Source organism: Pollicipes pollicipes, unplaced genomic scaffold, assembly GCF_011947565.3.
Source record: "Pollicipes pollicipes isolate AB1234 unplaced genomic scaffold, Ppol_2.1 Scaffold_4881;HRSCAF=5763_pilon_pilon_pilon, whole genome shotgun sequence".
Lineage (NCBI taxonomy): Eukaryota > Metazoa > Arthropoda > Thecostraca > Pollicipedomorpha > Pollicipedidae > Pollicipes > Pollicipes pollicipes.
The window spans coordinates 47,253,614-47,281,610 of record NW_023596576.1 but is presented as its reverse complement, the minus strand read 5'-3'; the positions used below and the strand labels follow the sequence as shown (position 1 = coordinate 47,281,610).

The following is a 27,997-nucleotide window of genomic DNA, read 5'->3' as shown; positions in this document are numbered from 1 at the left end:
TTGCTACGCTGATCGCGTAAATTCGGGGAAATTTTGTGCAGAAGGTTTTTTCAAGTGGTCCACATTTCTGATATTTCATGCGGTTAGGGGCTTTTTTATAAATATTAGCTATGCAGCTGCCCTAATCCCATAAACCATGCCTCACACGTTAGCGCATCAAAGTGGTCTGCACTTATGTAGCCCATATTTACAAGGTGCATTGTATCGGATTGCTATGATACAGCAACAGCCTGAACTATGTGCGAAACGATATGAGGTCACATCACGTCATCACCAATAACTGTCTCCTTTGCTCTTAAAGAAATGCACATGAGCTCAAAAGCATATTGTCCAAACTATTTAACAAGCCGCCTTTCCCCGTCCGGTTAAAGTCGTCCATGTCGCCCCAGTGAAGAAATGGCATGTTTTCCATTGGATTCAACCAGCCATTTCAGTCTGGCATAGCCCACGTCTGTTTGGTCGTCTCTGGCGCGGGTTCCGCAGTATGCGCCTCTCTGACCGGCGCTTACTGGCGCCCCATCTCGCCATTCCTGCCGTCCCTGCCGTCGCCATGGCCTGCTACTGTGGGGGGGGGGGGGGTGGAATCCGGGGTTTCGGTGACCGTCGCCCGCCCGCCGGCGTGGCCGAGAAGGTCGCCCGGCGAAATGGATGTACCCGCCCGGCCGCTGGGTCCCGTCGCCACACCGAACTGGCGCGTGGTGGAGACGACACGTGGAACGCGGCACGTGCAGCACGGCTCGAGTGGGGCTCGCACGGGCGATGACCCTCCAGGAGATCACGGCGGCCTGTTAAAGCAACAGACCCGCGCTTCCGTGCGCCAGTGAGACGGAACGCCGCGACAGATAACCGGTGAGTGCATTGTTTGACAGCTGTATGTCGGTACGGAAGCTCACAAAAGAATGGAATGGGCGGATGTAGAATACAAGTGAATAACTGCACCTGCAGTGACTTAGTTCTACTGATCCGCTCAATGAGATGTGACCGCAAGCGTGCTCAGTCTTATATTGCTGGCATTATTCTTGCAGAGTCTTGCCACCCCCCAACACACACTGTTAAGCTCTGTCCGTCAGTGACAAACCCAAATAATCAAAAGTTGTCCAAAAGGAAGAAAGCCTCCAGGTTGTTGAGAACGTGGTCATCACCCACCCCAATGAATATTATGGAGCTCCAGTGACGAATGCTGACGTAAGATCCCTCCGGCGGAATCCATTAAAGCATGCACTCGCGGAGTTTCTTGGGAGTCCCGACCCTCGGGCGCGGAGCCCCCTAAAGCGCGCACCCGCGGGGTTATTCGGGGGCCCGACCCTCGGGCGTGGAGCCCCTTAAAGCGCGCACCCGAGGGGTTATTCGGGGGCCCGACCCTTGGGCGTGGAGCCCCCTAAAGCGCGCACCCGAGGGGTTACTCGGTGCCCCGACCCTCGGACGTGGAGCCCCCTAAAGCGCGTACCCGAGGGGTTACTCGGGAGCCCGACCCTCGGGCGTGGAGCCCCCTAAAGCGCGCACCTGAGGGGTTACCCGGGGGCCCGACCCTCGGACGTGGAGCCCCCTAAAGCGCGTACCCGAGGGGTTACTCGGGGGCCCGACCTTCGGGCGTGGAGCCCCTTAACACGCGTACCCGCGGGGTTACTCGGGGGCCCGACCCTCGGGCGTGGAGCCACTTAACACGAGTACCCGCGGGGTTACTCGGGGGCCCCGACCCTCGGGCGCGGAGCTCCCTAAAACGCGCATCCGCGGAGTTGCTGGTCAGCCTTGACCACTCGGAGCATTTTGGGAATTTTGCACCAGGCTCATGTTGGTCGTGGTGCAAGAAAAAGACGTATCAAAATGTCACTACCCCAAATCCTCCTTCCCACAAATACTGAACGAGCTCCTGAGGCAGTGAAAATCCCTTTCCAACTTTTTATATTTAAAAGAATAACCAAAATGTAATCTTGCGAGCAGGATGTGCTATTTAAAACACAACAATGTTCAAGAGACAAGAGGAAATGAAACTGAGGCCTCGTGCATTTTAATGCACGTGTTCGTTTCGACGGAAGACCTAAGCTCTTGAAGATCAGGATGTTGCATCGCATGTCCTTCCTCGGATCCGAGCTTATGTCAGGCGTCCCTGATCGCTTTCTTTTTGAAAGGTCAGAACACGAACATCAGCACGGCACTGTGCTCATCGCAACTGCCAAGGATATTATGGTCATTGGTGCTCTCGGCCCATGCAAATCCATCGTCTGGTGCTAATCCATAGAAACCCGATGGGTCCAGCTTAAGCTTTCGTGTGTGGATTTTTGGTAGACATTCGTTGCATTATATTTAGTGCATCGCATGGACCGATGCTCTCAAATTAAACAGTTATTCTTTAAGCATCACTCGAAATGAGGATAGGTGCTGTGTAGGATCAGTATGACAGGTGAACTGTTATGTTATGCAAGAAGGGTGTGGAGGGATTGTATGGCAACATATCGAACATTTGTGGTGTTTGTCCAAGCAAGGATTATTCGTTATTTTCGAATGTCGGTCTATACCAGTTATAAGCAACGCACCAAGATGTGTCGTACGTTCAGGCGGGGGCAAATAGCTTAAAAGTACAACGGCCAACGTGAAATAAGTGTAATGCTACAATTATAACGATTTCACGGATTATAATGCAAGGTGTAGAGAAAAGGACGTCATTCTGTCCAGGAGAGGACTTAGGGTGACCTAGGTCAAAAGAAACTTGTGTTAGCTCAGTGCGATATCGTTGAGGCTTAACGTTATGTATAATGTCCAGGATCTGACGAATATGACTAAGATGTGCACAGTATGCTCTCAAAACGCTTCTTTGCTGCAAACTAAACATCGTTTACTGACATTGCGGTTTGCTTTTGCTGAAATTATGTTGAGATCTAAACAAATCCAATGCCTTACTTAATATTCTCAAATCAGGAAATATCTTTACAAATCGAAACACACGAAAGTTTGAAGCTAAGTACCTATGTTTCGACATTATGAGCCCCAAGTCCTTGCGTCATGTACAGGACCTTTAATATACCAAGAGTTGCTGATAAAACAGCGTTGTAGTGCTAAATTATGATTGCATTGATGGTACACAATGGTTTGAGTCGTGCCCATTCTTCAGAATCGTTAAAACTTTAAATATACCATGAGATAAAACGCAAGGAGTGCCACCGCCTTTTGATCTTTGGACTCACTATTTTCATGCTGATACTGCTCATATTTGTTACATTTCTTCACCTGAGTGTAGCGCTTCAAATCAATTTGATGCCTTGGGACTTGGAATTTAAAACCTATTTCACATTGATTGCCGGCAGCAAAAACGCATCGAATTGCCGGAACATGCCGCTCCAAGCCCATTCAGGATTCCATTGACTGGGCTTGATAATGGCGAGGGTATGGGCCGGGAGCCAAACTTCGGGACTTTTAAGACGGTTCAAAAACAACGGCCGGGAAACCTTGAACAAATAGCATTAAATGCAACTCCTTTGCCCTCCAAAGGCGTGGGTTTACGCCATGCCCACAGCAGAATTCATCCTGGTCATCCAATAAATCCGCCAGACGATCCAACCCGCTTACAGAGAGGGATGGACGACGTGATCGGACCGAAGGCATGGAGTGAACGCCACGTGTTTTCCCCAAACGCCACGCCTCCTCATTTCAATGACAAAACTCGGAGCGAGTGGATCACCATAAAACATAAAATCCCTATGGGATGCCTTTGGCGTGGAGCACCCATGACCCAAAGCCTTTTTTCGTGATAAGCACTCAACATACCGCTTCCCGGGATAGGGTAACAGATTAAGCCAGATTTCGCAACCCACCAGGTAGATAAAAGAGCCCGACCAAATCCAAGGCTTTCGCAGCCGGCCAGAAGCCGATGACGCCTGTCCGACCGATGGCCGGGCGAGCGGCAGCGTTTACTGGTCGCCGGAGGCTTGCGCACAGTCCACACGACAGTTGTTCACTGACGTATGTACAGTGCACTTCCATGCACCTGGCGTACTAACGGGCCCTGTCGTCCCACCCTTAACTCAGGGTGGCATTGAGGTCTTGTGTAATCGGATTGTCACGCGTCGGCAAGGCCACTGGACGCGGCGATGAGTGGCTAATCAATGCCTGGCGGAACTGGCTGTCGAGATGAGCCAGTGTAGTCGGGAGATTGCTGCATGTTTCGGCTGTTCATGCGTTGATGAAGGCGCAATACAAGGACATCACGCGACAAACACCTGGGGCTATGGGCGCCCCTACGTTTAATGCTCGTTAAGTGAAGTTTTTTCCTTTCTCACTGAAGCGCACCATTTGGTTACAGAAAAAAACAACGAAGGATTAAGATTGTGGTGGAATTTTTCCCCAGGCATTAAGTGTTTGCATGACAATGAGCACATTTTTGAACAGTTAAGAACCCTTGCTTCTAGCATTCCTAATCAAAGTTCGTGAGAGGTAATACTTGGCTATTCGAGGAGATTTATGCACTTTCACTCAGTCTTTTCAGTTTCTTTTAAAGCGTAAGTGTTTCTGCCATTCCCAGCTTGATATTCATGTATTGAGCATCAGTGATGGCTTGCTGGCATTCAGACATTGAAAATTGAATGCCGGCTTGCTGACGTGGGTGGAACTTAACAAACATTGTTAATATGTATGTTTTTTGTTGTCTATCCCCCCGTCACAAAGGGTGTATCGGCTCCTTTACGCAGTGACTGCAGCAAATTACAAATGCTGGTTTGATACAAAGTATCGCAGGGCTGTTTGCTTTAGCCACCAGAAATACCGAAACGGTTGTGCCTCAATTTTTAAAATAATTATAATGCTGAAATATTTCATGGAGCTGTCAACCGTACAATCAACTCTGGGCAGCGACATCGTATACAAGCGATTGGAGCCGAATAATTTTAACAATAAAATGTCTTCTTTGAATAATTCATAGCCTCAGAGGTAGGAACTAAGAACGGCAACTTGTCAACAGACGTGAAGCGAAATGGCCATATGCTTTGCAAAACCAGTTTTCAGCACATCACGGGTTTGTCTTCAGGTCATGAATGCGACCGCTTACTACACTGTACACGACCAACAAGAGCAATGTTGAACGACTGTTCTTATGGATGGTATCTTATGTTTTAAGATGGTCGCATGCCTAACCTGACGGAGAACCCGAGACGGGATCGAAGCCGGCTTGGCAAAGACAAATAACCATTTAGCCTCACGTCGGCACTGAACGTTACATTCTTTATCGAATGTTTCCTGGATGTTTTGTAAAAAAGCCTAACCTGTTGCTCCTTGGCATAGTCCAATACAAGTCGATGACGAAGAGATAAATAAGAATGACAGTAATCCTCATGCAATATACCGGGAAGCCCCCGGTCATCACATATACGTAACAACATGCATTGTCCGTCCGATGGTTTTGGAAAGAAAAGAAAAGATGAAAAGATGAAAGACAAAGGGTTATCCTTTGAAGAAGAAAAAATGCACAGAAGGGGTGTATTCATACACCGGAGAAAAACTTTCGAGACTGTCATGTATCATCGGTTATTAATGAGCCATGCTAAATGAATGAACCTCATGGATCTTCATCAATTCCGTATCCTCATGCAGGTTCTATATTCAGTAGGCAAAGAATGAAATCATAGTGAAATGCATAGTTGCTAACGGAGACAAGACGGCTATCAAGCGTTTATTTGCGCAGGCAGAGTGACTCGCAATGAGTAGGCTGTCGTCGCCGTGCACAGCTGGTTTAGTCACGCCGAGGAATCACCTGCCTATGATTTGGGCCAATCCGTTTAAGTCGAATGTTTGCAAAGCTCGTGCCGCCAGCTCAGTCAGCTGACTCATGCACCGGCCAAGGAGAAGGAGGGGAGGGGAGGGGGGGGGGCAGCGGCTGGAGTGCACGAGCGGAACCTGCCAGGTGCCCGCGAGCAGAGCCTGCCGACGCGGCCGGACTCCCAGCCGTCGCCCACCGGCCATGACTTTCCCGCATACAGGGCTCTCAACAGCACCTCAGCATAGAGATTATGTTCTTACAACAACAACGGTTCCATCTGCATGCATATGTGCTTTTACTTAGGACAGTCATACACACGTTTAGTGAATGTTTAGCTTTTTAGTTATAACAGAGACATGGAGGGGGGCAATATAGTTTCTTTTCAACATGTTCGCAAGACGCGTTTTGACACCGGCATGGATATCTTTATACCACATCACAGTGGGGGAAACTATCGTGCTGTTTTCGACTTCATTGGTCTGAGAAAAAAATTCGTGAAATTGAGAAAAACCAGTCTCGCCTCAACCTTCATGGGTATGTATACAATTTAATATTCTTGCATATAGGTAAAATTTTTGAGGGTTGCAATATGCCTCATACCGTGATAAGCTGCCACGCACCCCTGGGCTGGCAGCTACATTTTATTGGTACCCTGGCATTCTCTTTATCTTAAATGCACATTTCAGTCCAACGTGATATGAAGAAACTTAGATGACGTTTTTTTTTTGTTCCAAGACAGAAGAATATAATCTAGTGATCAAGAAGACGTCAATCAAGAATACTTAAAAATATCGCTGTTCGCTACAGAACGCACGGGATACCACGTGGGAGAAAAACCAGAGGCGCAGCCACAGGTGGCAGAGGGCCCGGGCCCAGATTTTTCGTTTTCCACCATAGATGGCCCCTGACAGAAAGTTAAAAAGCGGTTGTGATGCGTGCTCATCGAGCTCCAGGCCCCTCTCTTAAGAAAACCCGACTGCGTCCCTTGTGGCAATAGTCCCAAAAAATCGTGACAGCCCATACCCTCACGGCATTTCTGCGAACACGTGCTCAGTGTGTAAAGGGACTGTACGTGCGTCATAAAAGATGAGTGATTTCTAAAGGTAGGTAAATCAAAAGGGTGAAAGCCCAATAGTAGCAGCATTCTGCTTGAAATGGCTTCGTCCGCACAAAAGACCACTCTTAAATGCGCGATGATGCCAACTGAGTAACATCTGGTCAATCAGCTAACCTAATATTGCCTATTTTTAAGACGCCAACATGCATAAATGAACTATGGAATCCAACTCCTTGATTTTTTTATATTTTTATGCCGCGCAACCAACAGTTCCTACTGTAACAGTAGATCGTTGGGTAGATAGAAAACGTAAATCGCTCTCAAAGGGTGATGAAGTCAACTCTTCCTTACTGAAGCAGCGGGCAACAGCCTTAAATACAAATACTCAGTTTCTTCGTAAATATGGTTTGGTGTCCGCGATGTGCCGCTAGAAATTACCAAGGTAGTATAGCGGATTGCATGAGCTGCGGCGTATCTCTAACAGTACTCTGACCTATAATAAGCTGAAATAAATATACTCCTTTACAGGAAAGGAAGCCCGCACAATGATTTTAAGCACAGCGTTAATTCTAACCCATATAACAGACATCCTTCAACACATCTAAAAAAATCAATCCAGTTGCTGTAAAGGTTACGAACGAAAACAGCCAAGAAATCAGGGCGCAAAAAGGCCATAGCATCCCCCTAAAATTAAAGCACAAGCGCTCGTCTCATCACCTACCCGTTCGCCAACCCAGCTAACAAAGTGCAACAGAGAAGAAAGCTTCCGGTTGACATACGCTATTAGCTTTTACAAATGTGTACGGGCTGACGCATAGTTTTTAACGACAACTACGTGTGACGAAAAGCTTCACTCTCTCCGAAATCACAGCGTGGATATTTATTGGCAGAGTGGGTTATTTCAATGCGTCTGAATACGGTGTAATTCGTTGTTTACTCTCTCTTCGACTCACGGGCACTTTTCCATTAGTTACGCGAGTCTAGGAGTGAAGGGAAAGTGCCGCCGCTGTTAGTTGTGATAGAGTGTCAGATTTTGTATGGCGTCACTCCGTTCGCCTTCTGTTCGTTGTCGGCTCGGCATCATTACGGCTCTTGTAAGATGGAAACACCACTCTTGTCTCCCACCTGCTGCATGCTGGTTTGTCGGGCTAATTGTGTTAAACTAGCCCAGCGACATTCCGATGGAAATATGAGCACACAAAACAAGATTATCTGCAGCTTATCACTTCACACACTTTCCCAGCTCAGCGATGTCTGCTACAGCGGGCGGATCAGTCAAAGGCCCGCGTGCCCCCACCCCCCCCTCCCCCCCTCCACCGCCTTCATGGCCAGACACGTACCGAGAGCGGGCCGGCGGCCCAACGTTCCCGCCTGACGGCCTGCCCCGGCTGAGCCGGCCGCCGCCGCCGCCGCCTCCAGACGACACACGACACTGAACGGCGTCGTGTCGTCGATGCCATCCGATAAACATCGCCATCATCTCGTTATCAGATGACAGGCCGACGCTGTAACTGTCCACGGCCATGGTCGAGCGACTGTCGACCTCGCAGGCGCCTGCCTCCTGACCGACGGCCCCCGACCCGGTGCCGATTGGTCAACGCACGCTCACCCCTCCTTTCTCTCCCCCTCGCGGCCGATTGCGCCGGCTTACGACGGAGCCTGGACCGGGTACCTCTCAGGGGTAATGTGCAGTACTGACCCCGATAACGCGTTCTTTTTTGTCAGGAATGTGATGAGGTAAGAAACTACCTCACCTCACCTGTCTTGGTGGTGAAGGTCCGACCCACCTTCAGTCGCATCGGCTGCAGTTCGTCCAACACCCCGGGCTTGATCACAGACGAGCATGGTATACTGATGCAACTCACTATGGCCGCATCGAGACACGGATCTCCCGACAAAGGTCTTTCACCAGGGATGTGTCAAGAATGTCGCATGGTGTGCGCCCCCTTCCAGCTGTACTTGTTGCGAGATGTGCATCCCGCACCCACATTAGGCGGCGAAAATACTGTAAACTTTACCTGAAACGGCCGTCGACTGAGCGTGGAGACCCGAGTTGTGAAAAACAACGGAGGTCGATCCGACGTAGGCCGCGGCAGAGCGGGGCGCGGCGCTAAACAACACAATTCGTACCGTTATACTCCAGGGCTCATTAAAGCGAAGGCCGGTGGGAATTTCCTTCATGCTAAACAACGTCAAAAACGCAAGCGATTTAACAACCATTCTTCTCCCCATCAAAAGCTGTTGTGTTTTGTGTTATTGTTACTGCTTCGGTCTCTGGTTCACCAAATGATCCGATGTTTGTCGCGTGAGTCGGCAGGGTTCTCAAAGGGTTTGAAGCCACGTGCTGTCCGCGGTGGATCGCCTAATGAGAACGTCCGTCACTGGCAGAGGTTTGGGCCTCAGCACTAAGACCGTGCTTGCTGCCATGTCTCCATCAGGGTGCACCCCAGGAAGGCGGAGCCGGAATCCTTTGATTCGCAACTCTCCGGATGTTCTCACATACACCTGTTCAGGATGTAACTGTTCACTAGTTACTACACTTGCGACAATGCGCTGTTACAAGCCCAAGAATCACATAGGACACACACAAACACACACACACACATACATACACTCTCTCTCTCTCACACACACACACACACACACACACACACACACACACACACACACACACACACACACACACACACACACACACACACACACACACACATATATATATATATATATATATATATATATATATATATATATATATATATGACATCAGTGAATGTACACGCACGTTTCGTGCAATCGGCATCATCTTTATCGGGTGTGCACGACACGTTGAGCCTGTCCTCGGATCTTCTCGTGTCAGCTTACTTTGTGCTCCAGGCAGTTCGTTGATCTGACATTGACCGCCGCGTGTCCGCGTCTTTTATTCACAGATATATTGTCATTGTTGCCGCGGTTCGCATTAATGTGCGGATCCGGAGCCAAGCAGAGTGGCCAGGGTTGGCTGGAACTTGGCCTCAGACCCACCGAACCACTCCGCTACTTTCACAGCCTAGTGGGATTAGTGCAGATGTCAAGGCTTCGGTCAAGATGGGGGGGCTGAGAGTGCCACCGTCTAAAATCGGTTGGGGGCTGAAGTCATAAATTTGGTCAAACCTGCCCCAAATCATGATTTCTCTTGGGATTTTGGCCACTTTGATGGCGTCCCTGACGTTAAAATTAGAACCCCAAAATGTGCTCGGTTGAAAACTGATTTGATGTTGAGGAATAGATGCCTGTTTGAAACCAATGTGATAGTGATAATGAGGATATCGGTTCAAAACTGATCTGACATTGAGGAATTGAGGAATGAGTTCCTCAATTCCTCAGTGTTGAAAATTTTCAACATTTAATTCCGAAAGTCGAAACCCATGTGATAGTGATAATGAGGATATCTGATGATGATGCTATTGATGATGACGCATTTAGCTATCTAGTGTGCCAGCAGTTCAGACACTTGCTGCATTTCACTGACCTAACATGTCCTTTTTGCCCATGTGCATTGGGGGAGGGAGTTTAGCAGAGCTCTGAGATTCTGAAGTCAGCATTGGGGGCAGGGGGCTCAGTAGCCCCCAAAAGTTTACAAAGTGACACCCCGGGGAGGGCAGAGCAGGGCATTGAGACATGCAGTGGCGTAGACATTTACGTATGCAGGATTCCCCAATGGGGGATAGCTAACAACTGCCGTGAACCCAATGTTAGCACGTCGTGGGCGCTCTCAGTTTCTTACATGACGTATTACAGCATGGTGTGCTTTCAATATAGTTGCTATGACTTTCATACTATGATTTCTAACTACCCAAATTTCGTTCGCATCCATATAAAAGCATGCGAAATTGGCTAAGGGGCGGGGGGTAGGTATGACACGTAGCACCGGTGCATTCACCGCTGAATATGCCACTTGACATGCGACTATAGGCACAAACCGAACTAGTAACTACTTCGGACGGGACCGAGGGCGCTCGGACTCACGCCGAGGCACGGCATCAAGGATGACACATTACTGTTGGAACATGCTAGATATACCAACCGACAGCAGGCGGCAAGTGCCATACGTCTAACTCTGTTTAACGTGGTCTAAGAGCTTCAGCCGCGGGTATTCCTCTCTCGTGAAAACAGTAAAAAAGCACATGCAGGCTTTCGAGAGGAATGATTTCAGGCACCATGTTTTGTCCGCTCTTTATACATGCAGATCAACTGGCCTCGCTATGTTTATTTATCCGCCGCTCTTCGTTGATTTCTCCCACTGTCCAAAGGTGTATTACCCGAATGTCTGGCTTGTCCACGACAGGATCATTCGCACCCGACCATGTACCCAATGCAGCCGTTTCTCAGGCTTTCCGAAGGGGTGGCTGATGCCACCGAGAAAACGATGAAGCCTCCGACAGTGACCTCCTGACACCACGCTTCAGATCATCACCAATATCGCTCACAAATTCGAATTACGCCACCTGTCGCGCCCCACGCGTGTGCACGTGCGCGCCCGGGCGTGATTCAGTCCGGAGGATTGGCGAGACTCCAAGTCGGCGCGCGCGAGCGCGCGTCCCTCCGCCCCGGGCGATGAACCGCGCGGCTGCGCTCTGACCTTTGGCCCTCTCCTTCTGTGCACTCGGTGACGTTTCCCAACGGGGCTCGTGGGCGTGGGACATGCTGCGGGCGCTGTTCTGCTTGCATAATACGCTGCGTCGGCCGAGCACGCGCAGAAATTAGATGCATCCCCGGAGCAGGTGGCGCAGACACGACGGTGCGGTTCTACGATCATGCTTACGAAAGGCTGAGATCGCGACAGCTGAGGACAGCCGTGCGGCTGGTGGAGGGTGCAGCGACGACCGTGTCACGCTGGGGTGGCTGAATTGACACCGAATCGCTGCATCTGTCCGTATGGAATGACGAAATGAATTGGCTTGTGGCTGAACGGCATTGTTTTACTGACACGTAGCTGTTTTGTCATTAGACTGATGCGCCCTTTTTGTTCCAGGTGCCCTTCCGCGGTCTCCAGTTAAGATGGATCGATTTATATCTACCTGGCTTTTAGGTATGTAACTGGAGGTAGCTCCAGATTCATCACAGTCGCCTGCTGTAATTGTTTGCGCCTGATGACCTTTTGCTCTTACCTCCCAGATTCTTGTAATTAAGTATTGCTCCAAATGGTGATAATTATTTCTCACTATGTCTTGCGGCCCGCCGGGAGGCCGGGGATGTCGTCCAGTAGCCCACCCAGAAAAAGGCCCATGTCTGCAGCATGGGCCCAAAAACTGTCAGCTTTTGAAATACAGCTTGCTGGACGAAGTGCCCGCGGAGGGTAAAAACACCACGACGCCAGGCAGCAGACATTGCAGGCCACGTTTACCCTAGAGCGGACCGTCAAGCAGCAAGCTCACTGGGACTTCATCAGAGGCGGGCGGCAGCCGGCACTGTAGGCCACCTTTACCCTAGAGCGGACCGTCGAACAATCAGCAGGCTCGCTGGGGCTTCATCAGAGGCGGGTGGCAGCCGGCACTGTAGGCCACCTTTACCCTAGAGCGGACCGTCGAACAATCAGCAGGCTCGCTGGGGCTTCATCAGAGGCGGGTGGCAGCCGGCACTGTAGGCCACCTTTACCCTAGAGCGGACCGTCGAACAATCAGCAGGCTCGCTGGGGCTTCATCAGAGGCGGGCGGCAGCCGGCATTACAGAATACCCTTACCCTAGAGCGGACCGTCAAACAATCAGCAGGCTCGCTGGGGCTTCATCAGAGGCGGGCGGCAGCCGGCACTGTAGGCCACCTTTACCCTAGAGCGGACCGTCAAACAATCAGCAGGCTCGCTGGGGCTTCATCAGAGGCGGGCGGCAACCGGCATTGCAGGCCACCTTTACCCTAGAGCGGACCGTCGAACAATCAGCAGGCTCGCTGGGGCTTCATCAGAGGCGGTCTTCCTGACGGGGCTTCAGTAGCCGTCGGTTCATTGTAGAAGTCAAGGGTTTGTGTCATTATGACCCAACAGCCATTTCAGTGTGGGTAAATTTATATGCTTTTAGTCTGCTTCAGCTGCATTCTTACAATCAACTGTTGCGCGAATGTCATGGAAAATAAAGGCGACGGTTGACAAAACTAGCGCACACGGGACGCTACCGACAGAAAATGATCACGAGTTTCACGAGGGCTACCTTAAGGCACATTATATCTTGAAATTGACAAAAAAGTGTAGCGATACACATGGATAAAAATTGCACAGATATGACGACTGGAAACCTGCCGCCGCGTCAAAATCCCATCGAAAAACGCTCCGACAGGCATTGCCGCGTCGCAGTGCCACTGTTGGCCCGTGTAAAACCTCCTTGAACCGCTCCGCTCATCGAGTGAGCATGGTATACACATTGTTCGTATGTATGCCCACATAAATAAAGAAATATTCTGTAGGCTTGTGTGCAGGCTGGGTTCAAGAACCGGAACGACCCGCGACGTATCCCTGCCGAACGGTTGCCGGCCATGCTAGGAGCCGGCGCGCCGGTGCGTGCAGGCATGCAAGATTACGCGCGCGAGATAATGAATGGGGTAGAATAGGCAGATTATCCAGCGCCAGGGTATCAGGCGCGTTTTTAAATGGATGCCTCTCTTCCGCTTGGCATGTGCAACATAAGATCGAAGCTTATGGATGGCCAACAGCAGACACAATGGACTGATGCGTGCATAAGCGCTAATGAGAATGCCTGTCGGATTGCATGTGCCTGTTAACTGGCGCCTAATACCACAAATATGCAACAACGTGGAGATACACTGACATATATCATCCCATTATCTTCTTGCGCGGAGTATTGGGCTGTGCAAGAGTGCTGAGCAACTGTTGGCATTGTGTTATGGGCCTGATTTGAGCTCAGAGGACGAGGAGGGGGAGGAAATTGGCTGTGCAGATCCCCGCATATTATCCATGCTTCGGGGCAGTATATAGGTTCGCCGGCTGTTCAATAACAGTGACGCCAGAAAGTGGGCCGGAAAGTTTGGCACAGGGTCTTTATCACTGGTTACCAGTTACCACTAACAGTTACGCACAACTAACTCCTCCGGGTCGTTCAACCGGGGTAATTTGGATTAGTACTCGACCCCATACTGCAAGGCGGTGTGGGCTCGAATGCCATCGGACGTCATCGAATGCCGCGGAATCGGCATCAACCAGTGTGAAATAAACCGCATCGAAGGCCAAGCAGACATGCCGGAGGGATCCCGTCTGGCCTAACGATGAAAAGTCCAAACGCGGGACACACATTTGCGCTTACATTACGATCAACGGGCTGCATGTGCTGTTTGTATGCGTACCCGCGCCCAATTTCAGTGTCTATACACTGCAAACTGTCTGATCATGAATGATGGATAGCCCCTGCTCATCATGTCACAAACAATTTTGTGACATCTGTTATCATCTCAAGATAATTACAAACACACATGTGTAGAATCACCATTACACTGAGTCAAGAAGACATCTCCCCCGGCCGAGTGTGTAGTCCCTGAACCCTATATGATGCCAGAGTTAATAGCCCATTATTAGCCCAGTTATATTTCTTATCCGCTCGGCGTAACCTTAACCGACAGACGGCTAAGGTGTTCATTACGTGAATCATTAGTCGCTTGAGCCACGTTATCGACAACGCATGAATAATCTATTCTGCATCATTAGTCAAATTTTGTCGTGAGCTATCGTGGAATTACCACCTGGCGATATTTATCAAATGGACTCGTACGTACGGTAATGTCTTTACCACTGTAATAAGTAGCGGTGGATTGTCATCTCTTGTTCGCACGTATGTTTCCATGGTACCCTTTTCGTCGCTCTTGTAAGGTCATGGTATGTATGGACTTATCGCAGCCGTATCCATGAGGATGACATTCTCACCGTCTGATTATCGCGTAATGCGTCATCGTGTTCTCATTGGCCTTAATGCAATGGTAACCACGTTTCTCCTCTTGTTTCAGGGCTTCTGGTCATATTTCCTGGCTTCACTCCAGTCGTGTGCAGCGGAGACGAGGTGAAAACTCTTCTTTTAAATGTCCCTTCACTTTTTGTGTAATCGTGTAAGATACCACTGCCCTTTGGCTTCCATTGTTCTTCCAGAGAATGAAGCCTCGTGAACTTTTCCCTTTATCGTGATTGTCATGTCAATCCTGCCCTGTGTATTTGCGCAGTTTTCATAGTTGGAGTGATGGCATCGCGATTATAAGTGATCTGACCCACCTGTGTGTGCGCATTTAAATTGCCCCGTTTCTTCTTTCTTAAAGAAATCCGCACTGACGGCAGTCTAGGCGAATTCTACCGTTGGGACTTCCAGCTCTTAAAACCTATGGTGTTACGTTCACCAGGCACGTGACTAGGCTGTTGTGGGCGCGACGAACAGTCTTGATCTAATAAGCAGGGCACTAGGAAGCCGTCATTTATTTGTGATGAACGTGTCATGCATAATGGCTATACGTACTCCTTCTGACGTTCGTTGCACGCAGTGGGGTGTCAGTGGTGGTATCCCCCTGGCGCAAACAGCGCGCCCTTGCCGAGTGGCCCTCGCAGTTGAGGTCCATGGCCTGGTCATCTTGCGTCACGGCCCATTGTCATGATACGCTACTGCACCGGGCTGTTGCGAAACGTTCGCATCCCAGCGCCACCGCGGCACCGCTGCGGCCGGTGGGTCGGCATCCACGTCGTCTCGGTCAGGCCTCCCCACCCCCCCACCCCCCACCCCCTCTAATCCTCCCGATAAGGTGGGGGGATCCGCAAGTGTTGACAAGGCTTTGGCTATCTCGGAGATTTATGTGCAGGTGATGACCAACCGATTTGTTTTTACCAATTTGTTGCGGCAGTTACTGCAGCGCATGGACGAAAGCAATGGCGTACGCGCATACCGATGTGGGGCAGGGAATTAGCATTCGCACAGCGGGCTGAAGAGCCAGAACACCCCGACATTCACGGCCGGTATCGTACGTCGGTCACTCCACGAGATGCAAGCGGCGAGCATCCAACTCAATTCGTCTCTCATGTTTCAGCCGAATAGACGAGTCGGTTTTCGTGGCAATATCGGTTGCGCCGCAACATAAACAACATCCTTTCTCCGAACATGGTATGGCCTTTGACGCCGGGCTGGCAGGGATCAGTAAAAGGACAGATCATGTATCGTTCTGAGGGCGCGGCTTTCCCCAGTGTCGACGGTTCCCTCTCGCCGGTCCATTAGGGATGGTCAACTCGTCCCTTGTCGATCCCTTAAGGAAGGTCGACTTTCCCATCGCCAGTCCCCAGGAAAGGATCAACTTCTTCCTCATGAACCTTACGGACATTGACTGTGTCTATGCTTCCGCATGTGACACCGACGTTTCAGACGCGCAAAAACATCCGTGCTCTGTTGAAGCGATAAACACGAATATAGTCCAAGAACCCGAATGAGGACTTTACCGGCAGATGTATTTCTGAGATGAAGACGCAGCGCTATAAGTTACACGCTTTTGCATGATGTGTGCTCGTGAAGCTTACAGATTGGACGGTTACTCAGTCTCGGTATGTATAGCGTGAATATCTTGACTCAATCCATGATATCAGCCGCCGGTTTGTGGGTGGGAGGGAAGACGAGCTGAAGCGCTGCCGACCCCTCACCGTCGTAGACTTACAAAAAATAAACGCCCTGTTGTTCAGGCCTTAACCCCTGTATCGTCAGACGTAACCTGCGAACTTCTAAACCGAAGGGTAGGCACTTTGCTGGCGATGAAGATTTGAGCATTACGTTTGTACCGACCAGTTTAAAGCACGGATAACTCAAGTGATCCGTGAGCTTTGGCTGCCAAATACCGACACAAAATTGATCCTGAACAATGTTCCGTCCTCTTGACTTGTCCTCTCATATCGCACAAATGCGCAATATTGTATCCAGTAATAACTCCTAGTGAGCCCGCACCCCGCGCCGCCTTGGTGCCCCGCGACCATACCCTTGCGTAACTCTGAGCGGAGGGAGCGCGACAGTGGCCGGTGACGGATGATGCTGTCTGAGACACGGCCGCCCTGCCGGTCACGTGACCGTCCTGGGTCAGGGGTCAGGTCTCGCTCCGACCCGGCCGCCCCAACCCCTCCCCCGCCTCCCACCGTCTGGCCAGGCGCACGCCCGCACCCGCCACAGACGACCGGTGACAACCGCAAATGAGGCCAGCTCTGCGTGCTGTCCGTCATTGAAGCCGGCCGTGGCGGCCGACGGGTCACCGGTCCGCTGGGTGACCCCGGTCTCTGCGGCGCTGGGTGACTCCGGTCTCTGCGGCACTGGGCGACCCCGGTCTCTGCAACGCTGGGCGACCCCGGTGTCTGCGGCGCTGGCAGGGCGCGGCGGTCGCGTCTGGTGTTCGCAGTACTTGCGCGTAGAGGTCGCTCGTCAGCTTGCCGATCAGAGCGCGAGGCGCGTAAAAGCCAGCGCCCAGAATAGCCGGACGTCCAGTGCTATTTCAGCGCTGAGATGGTCGAGTCGGCCACTGACATCGATCAGCCTGGGATCGGTTCGATCGGCCAGGGTGGTAATCGGATCCGCTGAGATGGAGGCAGCCAATGTTTCAATTACCGTCCGTTCGCGTGGCATCATTTCACCGCGATCCATCCAGTGCCAATCTACCCGCGGCTGCCCCAAGCTCTGTCAGAGACAGAGATCAAAACGCTAAGTTCCGATGCAGCTGCCTCGTTTGAGGATCCGTGTTTGTGGTCCGGACTTACAACATCATCAAACAGCATGTGATACAAGCCAAAAAGGCCTTTTAGCTCCTGTCTTTTTCAGCATTATGAGTTCAGAGCTGTTGAGGCCGATAAGAAAGCATGAGAACTCTCCGGAATTCATAAAGTAGGCAGTCATGCCAATGATGTTAATTTCTAACCAGTAAACATGCATGCATGAAGTCGTAAATCTTACAGCGCTCATCAACTGCTGCGCATAAATCTCGTGAAATAAAAGCAATTGTACCGCTACGACCCGTCACGGAGGTGAGGGTCCATTATCACCCGGTGTTGTTTGTTCACAGCGTGCACGTTTTCCGTCTGCTGTGCTCATCGAACGCCGTCACAGGTCACATTATTTTGTCCGAAATAGCAGATGTATGAGAAAAGTCGAATATCTGAGATGCATGATGCATGCATGCATAAGGTTGGAAGCACGCCGACGAGGTTTCTCTTTGCTATCAAACCATCCAGAATGTATGCAAGAAAAAATCGACTGTCAGGTCAGCAAGACGTATGTGAAGTGGGACACGCGAGGTGACAACAGACGTGACTGCTATCTGCACTGCGCATGCATCAATCTGAAAGCCCCGTGTTGGTCTGGCCATTTGAAAGCCTATACAGACCAATGGCGGAAAAGGATGTTATGTCCGTCCCTCATGGCCGTTAAAGAGAACACGATGTTCGCTGCCGATAGCTTTCGTACGCTGATCTACCGTGAAAATGACGAACTGGGCCGGGCCAAGCTTGGTCATTCCACTTGACGTAATCGATGAATTTGTTATCATTTATATTTGGAGATAACGCACGATAGAAAAACGCAAATAATTTAGGTGGTTAATGCTTACAGTAACCTGGTTCACACACCTACGGCGTCCTCTTGGCCCGATTCCTCTCGGCTTAGACTGCAGCAAAAAGCAGGCCTGTTCTGAAGAGATGGCATCGCTCACTACTCAGCCGATCGCGGCCGTCGCTTGGCTCGTAAAGCCTCGAGGTGTCCGCGGTGGTTTGTAAGAGACACCTTCGTCTGGACCGTGCAATGGGCTTAGCGTTTTTATCTGATCTGGTTGCCGAAATTTCACAGAAATCCCTCGGAACAACACAAAAACGGGCAGATCCGTGTTTACACCCGGACGTGCATGACCAGCTTCGGCCCTCACGGCAATCAGTATTCACGACTCACGATCCCGATCTCCGCCGTCTCCTCCGTCCAACTGCCTTGCTCCGCTGTCGACGAATGGACGAGGCGCTCGGTAAGTTATGGTAATATAAACCACACGGCCGGCCTCAGGTTGAATATGACGGGTGCTTAATTGGGGGATGTATCGGCTGATGGCCAAGGTCCGCGCGCAAATTTACCGATCCAAGTGCTGAATAATGCTGGTAAATGGCCTCCAATTGGAAGGCTACGTCTGATATGGAGAGCTGTACACGGTCAGGTATGGCGTCAAAGAGCTACGCTGGGCTTGCGTCGGACGGAACAGGCGTTTATTGTGCGGGCCATGCGCCCCAGGCACCCACGACGTGTTGATCTGCAATGTATTCGCGTGGTCCGAAACGTTGGACCAGCGTTCTGCCTCTTTTGCACTGGTTATATCACAAGTCGCTCTATGGAGTGGAGGATCATACCACTCCTCCCTCGCCGTTTTCTCAGTAGCACAGAACGAGAAAGACGCACGGGAGCGATGCGCCCCTTGCTTTAGCGTGGCGCATGCCATGAGAGGAGTTTTAATACATTTCTAACGTTGCGCTGAGATGAAGACCGCAAACCTTCTGCCTGTCAGATCCGACCCGAAGTGACGTCATAAACCCTAACGTATTCGTTGCGCCGCATGCGTCACATGCGTGGTTCAGCGGCACACGCTGTTCGGTTGGGGGGGGGGGGGGAACTAAGCAAATCCTTAGGGAGCTTTCCGCTTCAGGAATCCTCCACGCCCAGCAACCAGTGACGTGCTATCTCAAACGCCACTGAGCTGCGAGGGTGAGTCGGGATTATTGCAGAATTTCGCCCCCTCCGTGGGAATTAGCGTTAAGTACACTGTTGACAAGGACTCGCGGCATTTCGCCTTTGTGCGTGTGTTTGGATCGTAAGCTGTGAACCACACCCCGTTCCATTGCTTTTCTTCTGTACCAGTGCATCTCGCACAATCACAACAGTGTCTTTCGTTATGTGTACCGCTGTCAATTATCCGGCCATATTGCTGGACTTGGCAATATCGTTAATCACAAAAAACCTAAGTTTGCCTAAGGATCTACATATCTTTTGTATCAGTGCAAGGCTTCCAGACTGAAGCGATAGACCACTACGTAAACTTGAATTAGCCACTGAAATGGGCTGATATGTTCAATAACTTCCACGACGGTACCTTTGGACACGCACACGGATGGTTAGTTGAATGTAACGCGCCCGGGTGGGAGGAAGGGGAAGGAGCGGCAGCTGGACCTAGTGAGATATCAACATTAAGAAAGCTAGATTCTTCAAATGCACAGGGTAGGTAGGTCTGTACAAGAAGTGAACTCACTGGCGTCGAGTGCTGAAGTCTAAGTCATGACCTTTGGGTGAAATAAGGTGAAACAAGATCAAAATCCAGATCGGTGTGCAAAGTGCCCTTAGAACTCATGTACCCACCTTTAACCTAGATGCCTCGTCCAAGCAAAGGTCACTGACGTTGCTTTTAGTCGGTTATCTTGCTTGACCTTCAGAGGGTCAAGGGAACCAAAAACCTTCGAGATTGTTTTAATATTTGAAGTTGAATAAGCGTCAGGGGCTACGACAGGTAGTATGTCCCTGCTAAAAATTCATTGGGGTCATTTTAGGTCAGTGATCTCCTCTCATCTTCATGAAGCGTAAATAACATGTTTATTGACGTCCCTGTAGCCGCGCAAGTTACAATCAGTATAAAAAACACCGCAGAGAGCAATGTCTCCAGTAAAATAACGATTTTTGTTCTGATATCGGTTTGACCTTCGTACCTAACTGAAGGTCAATAGAACAAGTCTTGACCCTAAATTTATTGTCTAATTTTCTAACTTTCGCATCCAATACACAGGGTAAAGGGGCGCCAGTCCAAAAATATATCTAATCCATCGGAATGGCGCAGCAACACCCCACCACGGAGAACTTATTCTGCAAAAACCTTCAGGGGGAGTCAAACTGACCCCCGCCTGAACCCATGCTAAGAATAAGCGATACGACAGCGGAGAGGTTACGGTAACGCTTATTCACGTGCAGTAATGAATTGTTTGCTTGTAGCTATTCATCACGGCCTACTCATCTCAGTCATTGCTTCCTGTAATACTCTATAGACTGGCTGCGTAAAAGTCTTCAAGACACATGAACCCAAAGCATTGCGCGGACAGCTCGATTATGCCTCGACTGAGCGCCCCCCCCCCCCCCTTGGTAGCTCCCCTTGCTTACCCTCCGCTGGCCAGTACCGCTGACGCTGCGCGCCTCCCGGCTGCCCTGTCACCGGCTGCCGGCCGGCCGGCCGCTCACCGCCGTCTCTGATGACGTCCGCCCGACCTCGGAAGGTCACGGGCGAGCGCCCTTCTTCGGCGCCCGATTAGCATGGCGGCCGGCGGGCAGCCGGTCTGACGTCACCGGCCGGGTCTGTCTGGCGCGCGTCCTCTCCTGAGCGTGCGCTGGCTCCTGGCGTCGGCCCGGCCGTCAGGCGCCAGTCTGGGGCTGCCAGCGCCAGTCAGGTGACGAGCTCGGGGGTCTGGCGAGACGGCGCCAGCGCGAGCAGTCTGAGCAGTTTCGTGCCTGGCTGTCAGGTTAAGTGTATGTCTGGCTGCGTCGTAAGTGATTGGGCGACCCGGGAGACTGGGTCAGTGGGCGAACGGGGCGGCAGCCCAGCAACTGCGGGGCTGGGTCAGTGGGCGAGCGGGGCGGAGGAGCACAGCAACTGCCAGGCAATTCTGGCGCGAGGTCCATCTCGTCCCCAGGCTACTCCGTGTCACCGGAGCTGTGATGACGTGCTGTCGAAGATTGGCACCACTCAAGCCGGGACACGAGAGCAGCGCTGGTGGACATGCATTACTCGGGGAACTAGCTTCGGGTGCCCGTTCACGTGCTGTCCTGTCCAACGTTTTGGGGCACATGGGTCAGGAATGCGTTGGCGCTTAAGGTCAAGCATTGTACGGGTGTCCACTACGAAATGCTTGAGGTGAAGCAATTGCAAGGGATCGTCCTGCAGAACAAGCATCTCAGAGAAAATGCCTGTGGCCTAAGTGCGTTGACCATTGAGCTGTCACATCCTTTCCAAAGCCTCGCGCCAGGACCTTCTGAGCAGATGAAATAACGCAATTCAAAAGTACGGAGTAGCGCTTTCAGCGCATTATGTTCTCTTATAATCTGCTGCGCCTAACTAACCAGTTTTACGAGGAATGGAGCATTAATAACGATGATGAAACCCAACCTGCTCTTCGTTCATTAGTCACTGGCTGTATTGTTTCCAGTGCATTATTTGTTCTGATTCAAGGGCGCACCGCTAACACGGTATTCGGAATATGTTACAGGGAATAAACCCATGGTGATCAGAATGACCCAATCAAATAGCCGTATTTGCCCAAATTTCTCTGGGCTGTGACCTCTCGGCCTCGGTTTGACACCACCACGAGCGGCGTTAATTCCCAGCCGGGCTTCTTGGGCGCCTGTTGAGCGCTCTTGGGCGCCGCCGCGGCTCCTTCCATTACGCACGGTCTCTCCTGACCTGGATTGACCTGGATTACGCGTGTCCGGCTGTGTCGTGATCTCGGCCGTGCCCTGACAGCCACACCATCGTTTCAGGTGCGGCCCCGGCGTCAGGTGGACGAGGGTGAGTCGACGGTGGTGGGCCGGGCCCCTCGGGGCCGGTGGGCGAGCGCGGCCCGGCCGGCGGCGGCTGACGGAGGCGCGTGGAGTGACGCCAGAGACGCCGCCGGTCGGCCGGCTGAGGACGCGCCGTCCGCGTGTCGTCATTGGGTGGTCCCGCCGGCGAGAGGAACGGCCTGGACTCGGCTGCTGGGGCACGCGCGTTTTCGAAAGAGTTTGACGACGCTCGGTGATTACGGAATGAGGTCATTTGTATGAGTTCTGGGTACGGTCCTCCACGGGAGTTCTGTGACATCTCGGACGTGGTCCCATTGCGTGAGAATCTCATCGAACTCGAGATGGACGGTGACGTGACAGCCGCGTGCTTGCTGTCGCCTCTGGCACGTGGAAAATTTATGTCTCAGGCCCGGCTAGTTGACTTTCATGACGAGCACACGACACGTGCCAGGATGACTTCCCTCGCCTGACCTGGGGCAATCGATCCTGACCGGACCAGTGTCCCGGTTCGCTCTAGTGAACGCAGCGTCAGGACTGGTTTGTCCGCGATTACGGTCTCGCCCGACGGTCAAGGTTTCACGCACCCTCCCACATCTTTCTCACGGCAAATGCGCATAGGCATGCCATTCTCGCGGCTTTACGACGCACGCACTGGCGGATGACACGAGCTCATTTACACCCCTCCTCTAACAGCGGCGAGATAGCGACGCAACTTTATTACAGCGCGTCCACGGTCGCCCGCTACAAGGCGTCGCCTGCCGTCACCGCTTTAGGAACCAGTCGCGGGGTCATGCCCCCAGCCCCCACTCAAACCGGGTTACAGCAGGCCTGCCGCGTCGCTCCCACGACCGCCGCCCAGCTGCTCACATGGCACCGGCGTGGCCGACGCGGGCCGTGACTCCGTGTGACGCTAGGCCGGCGCGGGCCGCCACTCCATGTGACGCCGCGTCTGCGCTGTGCAGCACCCCTGCACAGAAGGCCACCGGGCGCGATCAGCGGTCCGAGCCGTTCGCCGGTGTCGCGTCCGGCGGCTCGGAATCCCCGGCGCGGCGGCAGCGGCGGCAGCGGCGGCTAGGTCGTGATTAATGACCGCCCGCTGGGTCAAGTTTATGCGGTGGAAAAGCGGTCGCGCGGTGCGCCGGGGTAATTCATCCTCGGCGCGGCCGTGCCTCGGCTGACGGCTCGCCCCGGGAGTGACCTGGCTGACCGCTCGCTGCGGGAGCGACCTGGCTGACCGCTCGCTGCGGGAGCGACCTGGCTGACCGCTCGCCCCGGGAGTGACCTGGCTGATCGCTCGCCCCGGGAGTGACCTGGCTGACCGCTCCCCCCGGGAGTGACCTGGCTGACCACTCCCCGCGGCTGGCCCGCCGCCGGTCGATGCTCGGGCGCCCGAGCCTCCAGGCAGGAGATGCAGCCAGTCGCCGGGACTGGTGCCTGGTCCCCCAGGGATGCCGAGCAGCTCTGAAGCCTCTGGCAGCGGTGGGACGACGAGCGATCAGCGAACGCACCGCGCATAGACGCGGTATTCGGGTATGACGGCCACAGCGTGCCACGTTGCCTCGGTTGACAGCGCAGGATTCAGTCGATCGCGCTCCTGGGAACGTCTGCACGTACCTCGATTGGAAGTCGCCAAGATGGGTAGGCGTGTTCCTGCTGACATTTTTTCATGGGAATCCGTGCAAAGGCGATGGCTTTCCCAGCTCAAAGCTCGAGTTTCCCACCCGTAAGCTCATGACCCATCGCGATTGATCTCAGCATAAGCAAGAAGGGCCTTGAATGCCTGGTTTTTCGACATTGTGAGCTTGCAGATCGCATTCTCATCGAGCAACCGGCCTTCAGTACGCGAAGCAGTACTGATCAAACGGCACTTTACTCATATTTTTTCGTTAAGTTACTTGGAGGTTTGTTCTTTGGGACCGCTATCGAATTGTTGGCGGTGCACCCTTTTGCACTCGAGTGTTTTGCACCTGGCTTCACGATTGGATGCAGCACAACGCCAGGTCCTTTGGAAGGCAAGGCATTTTTTACGTGTTGTCTCATTTCGGGTTTCTTGGCACCCAGACTGTATTTCACGGACCTCACGGATCACGAAAAGTACTTCACGGACCTCACTTAGAACAACACTGCCGATGCATCGTTCCGACGAACATTACCGTGCATGTTGTCAGGCCACCCCACTTTCCACGGATCCATTACGCGCTGTGCATATGCATAGCATACCGCGCGGGCATACATGTGTCCACGTGCTTTGCTCAACGCGAGTCCTATACAAAAGAATTGCGTCATCGGTGAGTGATCGCCGCTCAGCGTTATCATTTCACATGCAAAGCACAGCGCAGGTATGCGGGCCAGTGGCCGGGGGGATGGTGTTTTGGCCTTCACCTGAAGCTCTTACAAACAATGTGAGACGGGCGCCGTGACGTCCCCTGCCGCGTCACGCACCGGGGTCAGCGGCTCACCGGCCTGTACACCGCGCGCTGACCTCCCCCCCCCCCCCTCCTCCGCCAACAGGACCGTACCCGACGTATACGGCCGTGCCCAAAACGTCGTTCTCGTGCGACGTGCACGGACCGGGCTACTACGCCGACATGGAGACCCGGTGTCAGGTGAGCCGCCACCCAGCCGCGCGCGGCCGGGACTGAGGTCGCCGGCCGCTGACAGGCACGCCGACAGTCATAGTCATCCTGTATAGACGCTGGCTGCCAGCGATTCAGCCGAGAGGCAGGCCGGGGAGATTCTGTGGCAGCAACAGCCCGCGTGGTCAGCGGGCCGGGGCGATAAGCCTGCATACGAGCGTCCTTTTATCCCTGGCCAAGGTTATGAGACTGCCGACTGGTGTATCTCGTGCATTGTGGCGAATGTTAAGCAGTGGATGATTGCGTGCTGAGAAATCTTTTGGCGAAAGCTTTACTAGACAAAGTGCGGTGAAAGCACTGAAAATAACCCAAATCTGCTATGTTTCAGGTTTTCCACATTTGCCACGCCAACATCATGGATTCATTCATATGTCCGGAAGGCACTGTTTTCAACCAGAAGGTGGGTATGAGAGAACTGCACAATATATATATATATATGCATCAAAAGATGATGCAGGCAAAAAGAGCCATAAGGCTCTGATTTTTTAGGTTTACTATTTTGGCGTACTTACGAAAAACCAGGAAAAACTGTTTTCGCTTGATAGTTGCAGCAACAATTGCAACTATATTTGTTTATCAAAAACCAGCCCCGTACCACGTGCCCCCCGTTTTTGCTCAGTGTCGCCACACAAAGTCGTTGCCCGGTGGCGAGCGTGACGGCCGCCTCCCCGCAGGTGTTCGTCTGCGACTGGTGGTTCAACGTCAACTGCGACTCGTCCCCGGACTTCTACTCCCTCAACAACAGGATCGGCTCAGCGAGTCCGTTCCGCTCGAGCCCGGTGCAGGCACGGGTCGGCTCTGGTCGCACGGCCGGTCAGGTCAGGTCAGACCAGACCGCCGGTCAGGCCAGGTCAGAGCAGACGGCTGGCCAGGTCAGCGGAGCCGGCGACCAACGGCGCCCCCTGGCGGAGCGGCAAGGGCTCGGCGGCGGCGGCGTCGGCGGCCGTCAGCTGGGCAGCCCCTCGCAGGCCAGCGTGACCACCACCAAACTTAACGAATCCGGGCAGCGCGGACGGGGCAAGAAGGCGGGAGGTGAAGGCCCAGCGGGTAAGACCGACGCCATCCGCACGCTGCTGCCAAACCTGCTGACTCTGGAGGTGCCCATCTTCGTGGCGTCCGAGGTCGCGGAGGGGCAGAGGCCGTCTGCGGCGCCTCCACGCGTCACGAACAGTGTGGGAAGCGCTCAAAGGCCGCCTCAAGTCTCCACCACGCAGAGACCGGTGACGTTGGGCGGAGACGACGGCGGACAGCGGGGACGACCGTCGGCGACGACTGCCGTGCCGCCCCAGGACGCAGCCGCCCCGTTCGGCCGGCGGATCGGCTCCCTCCCTCGGGAGCAGTCGGGGGCTGAAGCATCGTCTGGACGGGACCGGGCCGGTTACCTCCCAGTAGAGTCCGAGGAGAGCTCCGCGCCGCCCGCGCGGGGCAGCTACCTGCCCACAGATTCCGGCGTTGGTTCCGCGGCGTCGACTGAGCGGGACGGCTATCTGCCGCGGGGGTCCGACGCGGCTCCCCCGACCCGCGGACGGGGCAGCTACCTGCCGACAGGCGCGGGACTCACTGGACCCTCGGGAGACGGGTCGGGACTGGCCCCACCCGCTGCGCGCAGCTACCTGCCCGAGGGCGAGCCGGGAGCGTCAGAGTCCGGCCCGTCCGCCGCAAGCCGGCAGTCAGCAGCGCCATCAGGCGGCAGCTACCTGGACGAGCGGCCGCCGAGCGCCGATGCCACGGACAGCTCGTTCCTGCTGCCGCCGCCGCTGCCATTCGGCCTGCCCAACAGCCTCGAGGGCCCTGCGACGGCGTTCCAGAGAGTGGACGAGTACAGCCCGGCGGCGGTCACCACCCGCCGCCCGCTGCTGCCGCCCATGAACCTGCTGCCGCTGACGAACGAGCGGCGCCCGCCACCCAGCGCCGGCCGCCTGCCGTCCACCACCGAGAGCTACGGCGTGCTGGACGAGGGCGACGCCGGCTTCCCGGACCAGGTGCTGGACGCGAGACCGGTCCAACCGACGGTCTTGCGGCCTCTCGCGGGTCGGCAGGGCTCCATCAACGCCCTGGATCGCCGACTGAAGCCGACGGACAGGGCGGGCGCGCGGGGACGCGGGACGAACGCGGCGGAAGTAGCGGCGACAACCCCCGCCGCACAGCTCCCGTTCCGCTACGACTTCGACCGGGTCAGGAGCCAGATCCAGCAGAAGCTACGGGGCATCGAACCATTCGAGGTGGCTGCCGCCGACCGCGCGCAGCCAGCGGCAGTGGCGTCGCGTACCGCACGGCCCGTTGGACCGGCCGTCGGCCCCTCCGCGGGGCTCTACTCCCTGGCGAGCCTGCCCATGTAAACGCCGCGCTCGGCGTCGACGGCCGTCGCCCGATACAGTTCAGCGCGCACCACTGGGTTGTGGCTTTGCTGACAGCGCAGACGACACGACAGACACGCGCCTGCGCCCAGCAAGGGTTGGCACGGCGTCGGCCCCGGGGCTGCCCTGAGGCAATCATCCGATCGCCTTCAAACCAGACTGCCGCGAGGCGGTGGCTGGCGGACTCCGCCATGTTGAAGCCCACGTGGCAGCGCCGGCCACCCCAGGGAGCCAGGCGCCGGAGCCGGCCGCCCCAGGGAGCCAGGCGCCGGAGCCGGACGCCCCAGGAGCCAGGCGCCGGAGCCGGCCGCCCTCGGGAGCCAGGCGCCGGAGCCGGCCGCCCCGGTGAGTCGGGCGCAGGAGCCGGCCCCCGATGGAGTATCGGCCACCCAAGGGAGCCAGGCGCCGGAGCCGGTCGCCCCAGGGAGCCAGGCGCCGGAGCCGGCCGCCCCAGGAGCCGGGCGCCGGAGCCGGCCGCCTCCGGGGGCCAGGTACCGGAGCCGGCCGCCCCCGGGAGCCAGGCGTCGGAGCCGGCCGCCCCGTGAGCCGGGCGCCGGAGCCGGCCGCATCCGGACAGGCACGTTGCAAGGCATGTGATATTAGGGGCGCTGGAGCCCGTTACCAGCGTAATGCGACGGGATCAGATGAGGATTGA

General features: G+C 53.9%; 1 protein-coding gene across 1 annotated transcript; it reads left to right on the top strand.

Moving 5' to 3' along the window:
• Positions 1-706: 706 nt before the first annotated feature.
• LOC119101162 (nascent polypeptide-associated complex subunit alpha, muscle-specific form) lies at positions 707-27,599 on the top strand. Its single transcript, XM_037224439.1, has 7 exons — positions 707-849; positions 11,818-11,874; positions 14,788-14,840; positions 22,329-22,356; positions 24,861-24,955; positions 25,314-25,385; positions 25,660-27,599. The coding sequence occupies exons 2-7, from the start codon at positions 11,844-11,846 to the stop codon at positions 27,322-27,324; spliced, it is 1,944 nt and encodes a 647-aa protein (XP_037080334.1). The 5' UTR covers positions 707-849; positions 11,818-11,843; the 3' UTR covers positions 27,325-27,599.
• Positions 27,600-27,997: the final 398 nt, after the last annotated feature.